The following is a 14,958-nucleotide window of genomic DNA, read 5'->3' as shown; positions in this document are numbered from 1 at the left end:
AACCGATCAAATGGAGAAAAAGAGGTCTTGTGGATAGTATTGAAATCTCAACGTACAGTGTAACAATAAACACCAATAGCCGAATTACTATAGACCTGTATTTCAAGAGACTATGCTTGTCCGTGGTACATAAGTCTACATTAGCGAATCCGAAACGATGGCTTTGGCAAGTTACTCGAAATAAATAAAAAGTCTCAGCAGTAGCGAGCGTTAGAACTCGGACTCGGCTCTGAAGGAAATTTTCAAAAATATCCGTGCAATATAACAGAGTATTGTGAATGTCGGGGATTTCACAGGTTAATATTCCCCATTCCAATCACAGTTCGACGTGCATTAACAATTATGGTGACGGATGGGGGTGCTAGATCACTTACGATTGGTCAAATGTTTTCTCTCGATGTGATCGTGTTCAGTCTTATTTTGGCCCAGCACAGGGATGTTCCTTTTTATGAGGTAGTATTATGCATGAACCTAGATGATTTAAGTAGCGCTCGTGCATTAGGGGTCTGATCACGGACAATTCCAGTGTTTTCACGTATTCCATGTTCTGGCCATGAGAACAAAAATGGTGAACGAAACTCATTCTATGTGTTAATCCGTTTAAATTAGAATAGTAACCTAGACGCACTTGCAGGAACGCGTACATTCATGGGGAACGTTGGTAAGGGTTCAGAGAGCAGTATAAGGATAATTGAGTCTCTAGGTCACATTGAATACCTCGAACTTGAAATAGGGCGCAGAAGAACAATAGGCCTTGTTCAAGGGAAGCTTGTGAGCACGAGATAATCAGCCTTCTTCAATGATACCTATGCTCTTTTCGCTCCTTCGCACTTTTTTACTTACTCATCTATAACCTTCTTCATGAGTGTAAACTAGTATCATGAAAAGCCGTCATGCTCTAACCAAGATAGCGAATGAGAAAATTGGGCTCTGTTCGCCAATTTAGTTCTCATGATATTTGCCCAGTCCTGTCTCAATTTGGTGATTTCACTCGCATTGTAGGGTGAAAATTATGAGATCAGAAGTCAGAAGGCCTGTTCAACTCGCCCCTACAACCGAAGTTAACATGAATCGACGAAACAAGTCGCTTGTATGCCCACGAGTATTATGCAACTTTTGTTCTTGGTTTCACCATCATTTTGGCACTCCTCAGTTTCATCCGCTTCGAATACTTCACAGTTACAATTCCTTACGATGATGAAACGCCACTTGAGTTGTACAGACTACACGCAACAGAACAGGTGTCTTGCACCAAAATCGTTGATAGCATCAAAAATCGCCCGGTATCCATTGTAATCTCGTACCAAAACACTGGATTCACGATAAAAACCGGTACTCAGTTCAGACTACTTTCATCCGATTCATTGTAGCATATCTCATTACTGATACCTTTTTCATAAAAACATTCTAGTAGGGAGGTATCATGGAGCAATACCTTCAAAACGTGACACATATTGTTGGGGAGCTTCACGTAGCCGATATTCGGGAAGGAACAAACAGTTCTTTCTCCAAAATGAGGTACAGCTTGTACTATATTATAAACTGGGATGAGTCAATTTGGTGACAGTATTATGTGTTTAGTCATTTGAATACGAGGCGGTGATAGTTCACTTTGTAAGGAACGACGAAATGACGGCGACTGACCTCGTACTGGCCTAATATGTGATGCGCATACGCAAACCCCTGACGATTGTGCTGGACGATAGTGGAGTGGATCAGTACTGCGCCAAAAGTTTGGATCTCTGACGCTCCCAAATGGATTCGTTTGCTAAACACAAAACGTGATTACTGGGGCATCTAGTAGTCGTGATAAATTGTGCTACGGTGTTTAATGGTGGACTTACTGTATGGGGAAGCTAACAAAACGGACAGGATAAAAATAACGGTTGAGTAATGCATCATCATTTTACACAACAATGCTTCTCTATATGAAAGTAGAATATATAGACTCTAAAGGGGAATAATGTAACACTTTTTTCGGAATGATGCATTTTGTAGCTTTCCTTGTACGGCACAGAATTGTGTTCAGAGATAAGCCAGAGAAGGTTATGAATCTTATCTCATTTTCGGCTAATTCTATCATCGTTGAGGTTTTACCGTGGTTCTGTATTTAAATGATGAAATTTAGAACTTCCGTAATTCCGTTCTACAAGCAGACAATTCTTTAGTTAAAGACAAGCAAATTGTCAAAGAAATTCCGTTTGAAGATTCCTTAACCCAATGAAAGTTGAAAAGGTGCACAAAATCGGAATCATACCGCCTTTCGCGTGCAATCATTTAATCTTCGTTCAGCCCGAACGGTTTGGCCACAGCCAAAAGGTGTGGTAGTAAACAATCTCAGGGCCACAAGACCCCATGATTTCAAGACCGATCGTCAGTGGTCTCTGATGCATCTGTGTTCTTCTCTTACTCAGACTAGCAAGGAACTTAACTGAGGTAATCCAAAGACTGGATATTGTGGACGAATGTTTTTACATCCACTTGAAATTTCTCGCTCGATTTGACCTTATTCTCAGCAGAATCTACGTTCCCATCTAACTTAATCTCGGCATAGACGATCTAGCAAACAAGAACCGATGTCCACTGTTGAAAAATGTGTCAGATATCTTAGGAAATAGTTGAAGTTCCTCTAAAAAGATTACGTGTTCACATTCACCCTATGCCCTATAAGCTTTGTCTGATTATAAAGGATTTTGACTCCAGTTAATTTTTGGCTGCTCGGTTGTAAAAAATTTTGAATTCTGCCTTGACGTGAAAGACTGTCACTGTATTCTACCTTAAGTTCACTCGACCGCCGAAGTCTTTGTGACACAGAGGATGTTAGCTAACCGCAGCATGTCCGTGGAAGACCGGTGAATAAACCAATCCTGGGTGTGAAATCCGATGCCATACAGCCTCAAGCAGGGCTGATCGACTGGAATTTGGACCGCACAGATTAAATCACTGTCTGTTTTGGTGGGTTTTGTTTTCCATTCCGAGTATTTGCCTGCCAAGTGATCGCAAGGAGTTGATTATAAGAACTGTTGTACTTAACAAATAGCGCTTAGAATAAGTGACGAAAATATTTTGGTGCAAAACAGCTCGGAATTTCTGACGGTATCTTAAGCCACCCAACATCGATTCAGTGGCGCTGGATAAACTGTCTGTGAGAAACGAACCACGCACAAACAGACCCTACTGTTACCGTCTTCTCAGGACAAAACCATCGCATGAAAATGACGCCACTTTACTTTCTTTTAGTATTAATCAACTGTATAACGGTGGCAGAATTCTGGACAATGCCTTCCCAATAAATTATGTAGTAATAATCAAAATGGTTGCTTTTTTTATTTGTTCGCTTGATTTCTAAAACTTTTACAGAGAGATGCAGTAAATGAATTGTTAGGGGAAATGGAACACGTGAGGACATTTTGTACATATTCGAACAACAATTAACCAAGGACATCTTTCTGCTCTGTCTCCCTGTCACATGTGCAAATGTGATACCTGCTATCCCAAATACCTAGATAATGCTAGATAAGTTACACACCTTTGAAATTAGTTTGAGATAGTGACTTTTGGAATAGAAACATAAATGTGTATTGTTGATAGTGTGAAGCCAATCTGTGCTGGGATGTGCGCCGCTGCTGATTCTCAAAAGGATATAATAGATGTACCACTGCCCCCTCCCATTATTTTGGCATATATTAGCCTTTTGTGAAGAGGGAATCTCATTTGATAAATATTCACGTCCGCGACGGAAGGCTAACACTCGGCTTCACATCACTCTCGATGGATATCAATTTCGAGAGGGTTATTATAGTTTGATTTAGCGGGTGCACGGTACTGGGTCGACGATCGCCTGTGTATCATTATATGTGCATCTGCCTTTGCTTATGCGCCGAGCAGCTAGATCGTGCCGGACGACAACTCAAATCCCCAAAGCTTTTCCTTCACGCGCACCTTTAGTCATCAAACCACTATCCAACCTGTGCCGACAGGTAGAAAAAGACCTGTGTGAACTAACTTGGTAGGCAGTATTCGAGTGAGGGCATGAATAGTGGGTCTTTGACTTGTTCGCTGAACTGGGAAATTTGATTGCAAACGTCTCATCATCACTCGAGATGACATCATCAGTGCGTTTTAGGGGAGCGTAGTAGTGCCTAGCGATGGAGTGGTGGTCGTGCGTTGCCCAGCTCAGCTAATAGGCCAACGATCAGCTACGCTACCTGAACGTCGACATTTTCCTTTATTGAAATAACATGGAGAGTTAATCAGTGGAAAAACAAACTAGGAATATCCCGGCATTCATCATATGTTAGTTGCAGACGGGAGTAGAATAGTTTTCTTGATGCTTGTTGAAGACTCTTTGAACACCGGTTACGCCATTCTTGGTGGTCAGATGAACATAGTTCGCCAGGAGTGATATCTCGGGTTTTTTCCACCACAATACGCGGCTAACTAGCTAGTCATAAGTCATGAGTTAAACACAGTCAGCAACATTTATCTAATTCAGAAGATTCTTCAAGTTCACTGCGTTCACAGCGTTCTTCAATGGACCACTGATTTTCTCTATTTAGCCGAAAAAAGTCGTATCAGCATCCGCGTTCTGAAACTCCGGTGTTCCAGCCATCGTCGGCGAACACAGACCAGGTCCTATTGTTTAGCATTACGACGGCTTAGTTTAACCAAAGCAAAGGGGGTGCTGAGAACTAGACGGCAACCGATGTCTGATTGTGTGGGTGCATGGTACGGACGAGTTACAGTGCTGAGACATAAACTGAACTACATCGGCTTCCTTATGACTCACTAGATTTGAAAACACCAGTAACACTCCAGGGTTCACCATGGCAGCAGTCGGTCACCAGAATCACGCATAATTTCGGGCCACGCGAGACGACTTTTTTGTGTGGCCACTGACCGAGCCGATCAATTGATTCTACTCCACAATACGGTCCTCCTGTAATGTCCAAAAAATTATGTAGATCCCCCGATCCCTCAAAAACCTGAAAAGAAGCAGAGTTTCACAAATAAGATTAGTTTTAAATAAATAGACTGCTCCAATTGCTCGTACATCTAATACGGAGTCCTTACGAGGGAATCGAACCACAGAAATGAAATCAAACTCTGAACAAGACCAAACCCCGGGTTTGTGAGGACCTACAGCAGCGAAAAACTCAAGCTTAGTCAAGCAGAGTGATAGTAACTTGCACCAGAATCAAATATCATTCGCATAACGGCAAACCTTCTCAGAATGCATTGAAGAACAATGCAGTAGTTTAAAATTCACGATCTGAACTGAGAGGAAAAAGAGAACTATAATTTTTATGGACTGCGTGGTATCTGTTGACACCAGTCATGGATTTCCAGCAGAAATTCACAGCAAATCCAAATATTCAGCCGGGTACTTGCATTGTGAGTCTAGGCATCCAGGCTATGTTAATCGCCCGGCTATCGGATCGTTGGTGAATCGTGTCAAGAAAGTATGCTCGGGTGAGTTCATACGAACAAATGAACTGAAAAAAACTCAGTGAGATAGTACAGCAAAATTGTTACCCATTGGGGCTCATTACCCAAAAAATGGCGGAAACATTACCCGGAACGGTGAAATAGGGGGACGAAAACCTCGTGGTCACCGTGGAAATATCCTGTAGAAATGGCACTTCAGTGGCCATTCGGAAGATACTTCGGGATAATGATACTAAAACATTCCTCCGAATTGCTAACACCCTATAATGACATCTTGTAAGGCCCAGGGACCATATCGAACCGAGACACCGCACGAACTGCGTCTACTAAATTCGGTGTACTAAATATCCAGTCAAATACATAGCCAGACAGCCAAGCAACCTCATGTGCGAATCACGAGCACAACGGACATGCGCGTTTTCCTGCACGAGAATCAAACAATCTTTCAAATGCACAGAGCTTTCGTCTATTGGTTTGCTCGGCCTCAGCGTGCCTGTGATATCACACTCTATCTACATCCGAGAAACGCTGGTTGGTTCCACAGTTTTACTGACACTTTAGGCAGCTATTCGTAGACTTCCCTCCCATTTCTATAATAAAGAAAAACTTAGATGAAATATGTAGCCAGAAGAAATGTTCACACACCACACTGGAGCCTGGGTTTGACTAAGCTCTTCACCAGAAACTGAACACAAGTCTTCCGACATCAGTAATTAGATGAAGAGAGATGTTCTGTTTCTGTGGTTATTTGAAACTGCATGTGAACGGATGCTTCACCGAACCTCAGCAGTAAAAGATGGCTGCAAACTCGCCAAACCAGACGACGCTTAGATTAAAACTACTGTCGTACGATAACCCATAACTCGGCCAAAATCAATCATTCCAGACCAGATTGTTGTGAGCGTTCTTGTTAAACCAGCTGGCTATAGTTTTGACAGCGCTGTTTAGTGCTGTCAGTCAGAAGATCAGGCTCTGTGAACACAGGCGCCAGCTGCATGTTATAATGCCACATCGTCTTCGAATAGCAAAGTTTAGGCTATTTTGCGGTGCATAACTGAACAGTGAATTGAGTGACAGTAAAACTTAACCTGGTCTATGATATTCAGTTCAGAGTTTAGAATAAACACTCAGTTTTTACAGTATTGGTTTGCATCAAGGAAAACGAGGACTGAAGAACGACCCCCCATGGGGTGATCACTGAAAGAAGATTGTGGATCCACCATCTTGTATCCAAAGCATAAGAACCCAAAAGTACATAGTGACTGGCATGAAAATGCCAAAACAGATCTGCTGTGTGAAAATCAAGTCGGTTTTGGTTCTACAAACTCGTTCGGATCTCGCTGGAAAATGTAATTTACCATAAGGTTCAAGCAAATGGTAACCTGTGGAATGTTCCACATGCTGAACTTCCAAATACTTTATGGGGCCTACGTCAGACCGCTTCCTAACTACGCCAATCAAGTTGTCCACTCAGGAATCATCTAACGAGTTGGTACAAAAATTGTCGCCGTCCCTAAATCCGTTAACTATGGAACGCGTCTCACGGCGCTCGGCTTATTTTTCCCTTGAGTATTGTGGCCTCCAAGGAGACCTAGTTCTTACTTATGTCCTATTTTAACAAGGTTTGGCCAACAGGTCTTTCACCGTTGACCCGACTAACACACTGCAGGGACAGGGGGAACAGTTTTTCTCATTTCGGTTAGTAGCTTCGTAGAATAAGCTTCCTCAGACGGTTGTTGCGGCTGCATCTAGTACCCAGTTTGAAGCACTTTTGGATGTCTTTTTAGCTGGGGGGTGGCGAGATTACTGCCCCACGCTGAGAACCTAAGGAGCAGTGCTACACCCTTTTCCCCTGTGCCTTTCAGGTGAACAGGAGTCGCTGAAGAGCAAGAACAAACCCGACCCAGGAGGCTTGGAGGAAAGCCTTGTTCCTGTATATCAGTCCGCTAATCCATGAAGATCCGTCCAACTAAAGGCCACAAATTACGTATTCCCAAATGATTGAAAGGTACACTGGATTGCAATGTTTCATATGGCTTGACATATTAGTATCCAGATCTCGGAAAAACAACCAAGTTCGAACTGGCTGATGCCGGAGAGAATGTATCTTATAGTTTGTGACGCCATGTCTGGGAGTGTGAAATTTCCCGCAACTGTAGCTGACAATTACTCACCACGAATTCTTACACGAAAACACTTGCCAATGACCATATTCTGTTCTAAAGCCAAAAAAATTCGGAGGGACGGGGAGGATTTTGGTGAGATACTTCAACACGGCTGCAAATATTCAATCACTACTTGATCTCGTGGTTTTTAAACTGTTTTTAAACTGTCAAGCAAATGGCTCGGCTACACATCTCCTAGTGAACTTGTGAGCCACATTGAGGAGTCGGGACAAGCTCATCATTAACACTAGTGACCCGGTACAGTTTCGCATTAATTTTGCAGGTCACATTGTCCTATGCACATCGCATCAAAATTGTCTTAAATGATGAAACAAAATTAGAAGGAGGAAGAAAGCGCCGAAGTAAATGGGTCCCGAAGACTACTTCGGTAACCAGAACAACCTCTACCACTCCCTGCCATGAACTCAGGATCAAGATGAAGTGCAGTTTCTCAGTGTTTGTCCGTACTTATGGATAAAAAAATGGGCTCTTTCTTTATAAATGTTGCTTTTAATGGGTGTGTTGACCTCATGAGGGAGGGCACTTCAGGTAGTGATAAAATCGTTTAGATTCTGATCACATGGGAGATTACCTGTCCGTTTGACACTTACATTCATTGACGTAAAGGAAAGTTCGGCTTTGAAGCCGCGAGGGGCCGTATACGAATGAACGCAAAACTCATTGACACGTGGCGACCCTCCGGTTGATTCCTGGTTGATTTCTGCTTCTTCATCCTCTTCATCTGAATTGGTGCATACTTCCTGTTCAAAATGGTTCGTTGTAGGTTCGGCTGTAATTCGAGAGGTAATACACGGTATGTTATCTACAAGTTGCAAATGAGCAAGGTTACATCCCAAAAAATAAATTTTTTTTACCCTTTTCTCTGGATTAGTGGTTGCTGGCGCAACGTTTTGGCAAGATCTGTTGGAGTTGACTTAATGTCTGAACGGAGTTTACGGCACGAGGGTCTGAGCAGTTTCAAAATAAAAATGATCGTCCTTCAAACAAATCTGGTGATGACATGTTTTTCTTTTCGGATGAAAAACAAATATGGCTACACTACTGAGGAGAGTAGAGTAGATTGTAGAGTAGATTGTATTTGGATTGTTCACTGAACGGTGGAATCCGACTGCAAACGTTTCATCACTACGCACGCTTCAATACGATCTCTAACAACGCACTGGTGATGTCAGCTCGATAGGTGATGTAGCGTTTGCGATCAAATTATCCAGTTCAGCGAACAAACCAACGACCATCAAAGCTACCTGTCCTACCAGTCATACAAATAGGAAGGATAACTGGACCATCGATGAGCTGTTGTGGCTTGCAATATTGAAAAAAATGTGTTACGTATTTTCTCGTGAGAGGTTTTCTTTCATCACAACAACAGTCTTCAGGTTCCACAAAATCGCCTCTATGCAAAGACAAATTGAGACCAAGTACACTCAACCACACATTGCACACCATTCTTGTCTTTTTGTTGCTGAAAGACGATGTTTGTTCACTTGTCTCTGAAGGGGACCGGCACGAACCTGATTGGAACACGTTCTCGTTCTGGCCAAAGCAAGAACGAGTAATGTGAATCGATGGAGGCATGAAAATCCATTGAAAATCCATCAGCATTCAAGAGTGAACTGATTGGATCTATCAATAACTAAGGACAGGATAGCTCTAGGAGTACACAGGCTATAACTGCACCAGAAACCAAAGGAAGTGTCTAAAAGAAGCATCATCGTTTGGTAGACTAATGTGCGCAAGATTCATGCAGTTTACCACAGCTTGGCTGATATCTGCAACAGCCGTATTCGGGCCCTCCGGAGTTCCGCAAAAAATATCGATTGTATTTTATAACTTCTATCTTATCACTTCGTTGTTCTGTACTTAAGACTCGGGTGCGCTATTATTGCGTTTTTAATGATATGTACGGATTTAGCGTATCCAACGCGTCATTCGGTTTAACTCCAATGCTTTCACCAACAATCTAACAGCCTGGCATATCCCAGCAGTAGTCTTTATGGGGACAGATTATGATCACAGAAGCGAAGGGGAACGTATGGCACTGAGGAGCAAATAGTCACTTATTCTCATTTCCAGACATAACTATAGTCACGAGATTTCCACCTTGTCGTTGGGACTCATTTTGTGTTCTCTGAGTTGAGAGAAACTAACCAACTTCAACTGTCCAACAGTGGTATGTTCGATTTGTTTAAACCTCCCACAGAGTACCGTAGCCATTGTATTGGGCTTATTTACATGTGGAATCTATATGTAATCGTCTAAGACCCCGCCAGATAGTGTGATTGTAAAAATGACTGTTGNAAAATGACTGTTGATCCTTTACCATTCCTGCTAGTTAGTGCCACCCATTTCGGTTTTTGGAAAGATGATCAACACACTGTCTTCTTGGAAAAGATCACGGTACACGCGGTGCAAAGATCTATATTTCAATGGACTGAGTATCCATCAGTAAATGGTACACATTTTTCTACTTACATGCGCTGATTTCTCCATATTTGATAACGAAAGCAGCATTTGTAAGTATATTGATCTCACCACCCGCCGACTTTCCAGTGTGCACTTTATGCTTCTCGCTGAGCAGGTGAGCTTCAGTGAGACAGGTAGTGCCGTCGAACAATAACATATACGTGTTTGGATTCTGAGACTACAGAGAAAACAGAAATGAAATAAATAAATAAATAAAAAGTAAAATAAAAAGTTTTCGTCTACATGATGTAAATGCAGAAATGTACGCAAGTATCCAGTTTTCATATTGTCCCATCACTCGAGAACCGTTGGTGTTGGCCACCATTAATGAAATAAACTCACCGTGGAAAACTATTCTTAAGAAGGCCATTTCTTGATTCTCTTCCATTGAGGTGAATGGAATCTAGCAACTAGGGACAACATCCATACACGGACTGGCTAACCTAATGGCAGACGTCAGATTTTTTCCACACATTTGAGCACATCATTTACTAATAGCGCACACTAGTGAACTTGATGCATTCTAGTATAAGCTAACCATTGCAAACCAGGCAGTGTTGTGCGACTCAAGCGTGTCTCAGTTTGGCATGTAATTATAAGTGAGAAGCTGAAACGGCATGAAAAGCATCCATTAACTGTCCCCCAAATCCACGTGACGCTGGCAGCTACGCATTCGAACGATTACTTTCGGCGTTATTGCCACCTATTTCGTTAAGACAGGCCGGCGAAAATACCACGAGGTCAGCCGGTTGATCAGGGTTTGAAAACCAAGTGGATTGGTACACTACAAAAGGAAGTGGTGCAGAGACTGAAGGAATCCTAAAGCATGCGCTACTTAGGACAACAGTTCTACCGTTCATTCAAAAGTGTACATTTTCACAGCAAGGCGAAAATTTTGGAACTGGAGCAGGCCAAGTGTTACTATTCTAAACAGCAGAAGCAGCTCGGATACTCCAAAAACAGCCGGGAAGAGGTCTTTACCGAACTCGATCACCTTCCTGCCTAGAATAACCATCACTCTGTGGCTACAGTGGTTCTGTGATCTTCAGACACACTTATTTTGAGAACTACTTTTCAGGAATGACGTTGTGAAAAGTAAATTATGTCAAGTGTGTGAACTTGTACATGCTCATATTAGATGACTTAACAAGTAAGCATGTGCTTATCTCTCGGACAGTGTGCCGATGTCTATAGTTAGTGACTGCCATTATTCGGCAATTCGCGATACAACTAAAGTTTATGTTTCATCTAAAAACAAAGAAAAAAACACTGCTAGTACAAAAACGTAATCAAACCAGATTAATCGATGGATTGCGCGTTTTTAAACAACCATCCTGAAGTCCATCAGAAGAAAAAGACAACTGAAGTGAGGTAGTTTTCGTTGTGACGTTGGTGGCGTGAAGGCTGTGGTAGGTAGGACTATATGGGTAGAACATGAGGCGCACGGACGACGGAGAGAACCTGTTGCACATATATGCTGATTATAGGCTTTTTCCTTACAGGGCTGATTTTCCGGATATCTGAAATTGTTTGACTACGTGGTGTCCGCTAACAACCGCCCCAAACCCAACCAAATCATACTGAATCGGTGTGGCGAGGGTTGTTCACCGTCTGATGCTTCTTCTGGAATACATACGTAGACTCCAATCATACAAATTTTCTTTTCTGACTTCCGCCATACTTTTAAGGTCATGCTTAGTACTCGAGGTGTCAAACTTATCAGAACCTCCTCCTCCAACACCTACAGGCCGCTTTAATTTCATATGTCAAAGATCATTGCAGACAAATATCCATAGCGCGAATCTGCTGAAACTTTGACCTGCGGTACAACCCAACGGACTCTTTCAGGCGCTGGGTATCTGATAAGACCACTAGTTTGCTAGAGGCCCTGGTCACAGGCGAAAAACAAATCTATGAATCATCCGGTGCCCGGTGAGACTGAGCGGAAAGTTGAGTGAACCTGTAATGTCGAAGGAACGGAAGGTGCAAAAAGTAAAGGAAGGGTCCGCAAATTGTTCCACTTGATTCGCTCGACTGATCCTCTGGAACCTGTTGTCTGTGGGAATTCACGAATCACAGTGATTTTCCAGCAAAGAATGTTTGGACCCTCGGGTCGAACACTTCGCTCAACGACTCCGTTGGCTACCTGTTGCTTCTAATCTACAATGTCCAACTTTCGACGGAAACGTGTACTGTGAATGTGAAGTCTCTTGTGAAACCCCTTCAGAAATTTTTTTACTGTATATCTCAATGCAAGGATTATTGTGCTTCTGGTTCTGATGAAATGTGACCCGCTACGTTTGAGCATGGTGGGGAATTTCTCAACAAATAGCTGTCTGAGAAATCTGCACTCATCTGAGGCGTGTAGACCACTCCAGACAACCTAGATGATCCAGTAATGATGCCCGCCTTCGAAAACTGAATATGGAAACCACGACTTCCGTCTTAATGCAGCTTGTGGAGCCACTGTTTCCTAGACGTCTGACGATGGTACCCATGAACGTCAAGTGGAATTTTGACCAAATCTCCACATATCACAGGTGTAAGTGCAACGCTATTTGTAAAGACGATGCAAAACCTTGGTGTTCTTTGTCATCAAGGACGAGTTCGATTCTGGCAGTCGGTCGTGACTTCTAGAGACGCTCCAAACAGGTGATGCCTTGGATATTTGCTAACTTAGCCAAGACACTGATTCGCATACTTCGGGGCATGTGAGAATGTATGGTGATTGTAGGTGGCATGAGGATATTTGAGGATACCTGTAGAGATTTCGTCCTGTAAGTGAAGGTAGTTTATGCTGAGAAGTCGGAAATCCTCAGAGTTGCGCATCTCAAGCTCCATGGAGTCTTAAACCCGCAACCTTCTGGCCAGTAGTTTGAACATAACCGCTTGGCCTTGAAAAGCTGGTCAGCAGTATGGTTAACTCTCACTTGGACAGAATATCCCGCTGGTTATCTTTCAGTCACGAGGTCCACATCACGTGAACGCATGTGTTGACTGGCTCCTCGATCTCTCTATAGGTTTTCATACAAAAAGTGGTATCCGGTACGGATATTTACTCTCTCCTTTCTTGTTGATCCTCTTAATCGAAGGGAGGAGGCGATGGGATAAATAAGGAGAATCTCCTGGAGAATCTTCAAGCAACCATTGTTTATCGTTGCTCCTTCAGAATGTAAACTGTGAGGTGGACGTGTAACTTGGCGCAAGCATCTGAAAAAGTCTACGAAGAGCTGTTGGGTGTTGCCGATGCAGCCTGTATTCCTGTGGCCCTTCTTGTGCAAGAAATGGCGGTGGCGTTCTTGCTGTAAGTTTATTTCCAGGTTGTCTGACCAAGCGTTTAGAATGTAGGTACCTCAGAATACTTTCGGTAGGCTAGCACCAGGTACCCCCTCTAACCTTCTTTCCTGATTCTTCACCTCAGAGCTAAATTATAATTAAATAAACTTAGTGGTTGTGCGGCAGTGTGGGAGCAGTTATCTGTGATGGTGATGAAGATGTGAATGATAATGGTGATCAACATGGAACAAGCTGTGATGAACGCACTACAGACAAAGACAGACCGCATAGTTGGAATTACACCCGCACTGCGCCTAATTTTCGCTTCCTTCAGGAGGGGCTATTAAATAGAAGATAAATAAAACAACTCTTTGAAGTGTGGTGCATAAAACACTGTTTTCAGTTTCAAGCCTGACAGTGGGAGGATTCCGAAGGCAGTGAGTTTCAATCGCCCTCTGAATTCGTGAAATTTTCAATATTGATGAATATCAACAGGTATTTCCGAAGTACCCTCATTTGCATACAAATTTGGCTTTGACAGGAGATTAACCTGAAACCAAGTTGAGAGTCTGGTTTATGATGTTTTTAAAAACATCATCCAACTGGGCGTATTTCGTTAGTTCTTGCGAGTTGGGTTCAAGTAGAACATATGGTTGACGAAAAGCCGGATAAAACGCCTACCTGTTGAGCTCCAAGAAGGGCAAAACCGGTCTTGGACTGACGAATAGGGGCCTTACATCAACATTTAGTGTTCTCTGCATTTTAGCACAAAATTTCTCTCATTTGCACCGCATAATCCGCAGATAAAACGCAAAAGTTCCCCCTCATATAATAACTCATTTATTGCGTGAATATTTTTGGACTTAGAAGCCCCCGGTTCCAATTTATATTGTGCCTACCACTATTCAGGTCACTCTTATTGAGGTGACCTGAATTCGGCGATGCCGGTAATTCACCCGGAGAACATGTTATTCATATTGAATGAACCGATCACAATCATGGACTGTATGCTTGGTAAAGTGGAGGCGTGGTAAAGTGTGAGGCGTCTTCAGGCTTTCGACCACCGATACCTCAGAAGCGTGGCTGGTTGTCGATGGCGTCAGCGAACCAGTAACGAGGTGATTAGATAACGGGTAATGGGTTGTGCTGCAGGCACCTCAATCCGGGAAAACATCCAGCGTCATCGACTACGATGGCTCGGTCATGTGCTACGCATGCCGAAACACCGTCTACCGAGACGAGTGTTGTCCTCCGTGCCTCCTTCAGGATAGCGCAAACCGCGAGGTGGACAGCAGATGACTTGGAAGAAAGGTTTGAAAGAGATCACGAAGAGTTTAGGTGTTGTTGGTGTTGTACGTCTTCCAGGTGGGGTCCCCATGATCCCGCCTGTGCTTGGCTAAAGACATTGCAAGTAACGGCGGCTAATCGATATCAGTGGCGTTCGTGCTGTCAGTTTCTTTCAAGTTTGTCTGCGGTTGGAGGTGTAGGCACCTCAGAATGATTGACACAGGCCAGCACTAGGTCCCCTCCTGTACCCACTCTTTTTCTGTCCTTTTCACTCTGGGGCTCTTAATATATATATATA

At 43.0% G+C, this 14,958-nt stretch overlaps 1 protein-coding gene across 1 annotated transcript in view; it reads right to left on the bottom strand.

Moving 5' to 3' along the window:
• Positions 1-417: 417 nt before the first annotated feature.
• The window catches only part of T265_14451 (hypothetical protein), a gene marked incomplete at both ends in the record, with an annotated part of 27,936 nt that continues 13,395 nt past the window's right edge, over positions 418-14,958 (bottom strand). Inside the window, 4 exons of the mRNA XM_009173690.1 lie at positions 418-618; positions 4,790-4,985; positions 8,225-8,403; positions 10,107-10,275. Coding sequence (XP_009171954.1) covers positions 419-618; positions 4,790-4,985; positions 8,225-8,403; positions 10,107-10,275 — 744 coding nt within the window. The remainder of the gene's footprint in view (positions 619-4,789; positions 4,986-8,224; positions 8,404-10,106; positions 10,276-14,958) is intronic.

The sequence above is a fragment of the Opisthorchis viverrini genome, assembly GCF_000715545.1.
Source record: "Opisthorchis viverrini unplaced genomic scaffold opera_v5_193, whole genome shotgun sequence".
In the NCBI taxonomy this organism is placed as follows: Eukaryota; Metazoa; Platyhelminthes; class Trematoda; order Opisthorchiida; family Opisthorchiidae; genus Opisthorchis; species Opisthorchis viverrini.
The sequence above is the reverse complement of the archived record's forward strand: the minus strand, read 5'-3'. Positions and strand labels throughout refer to the sequence as shown.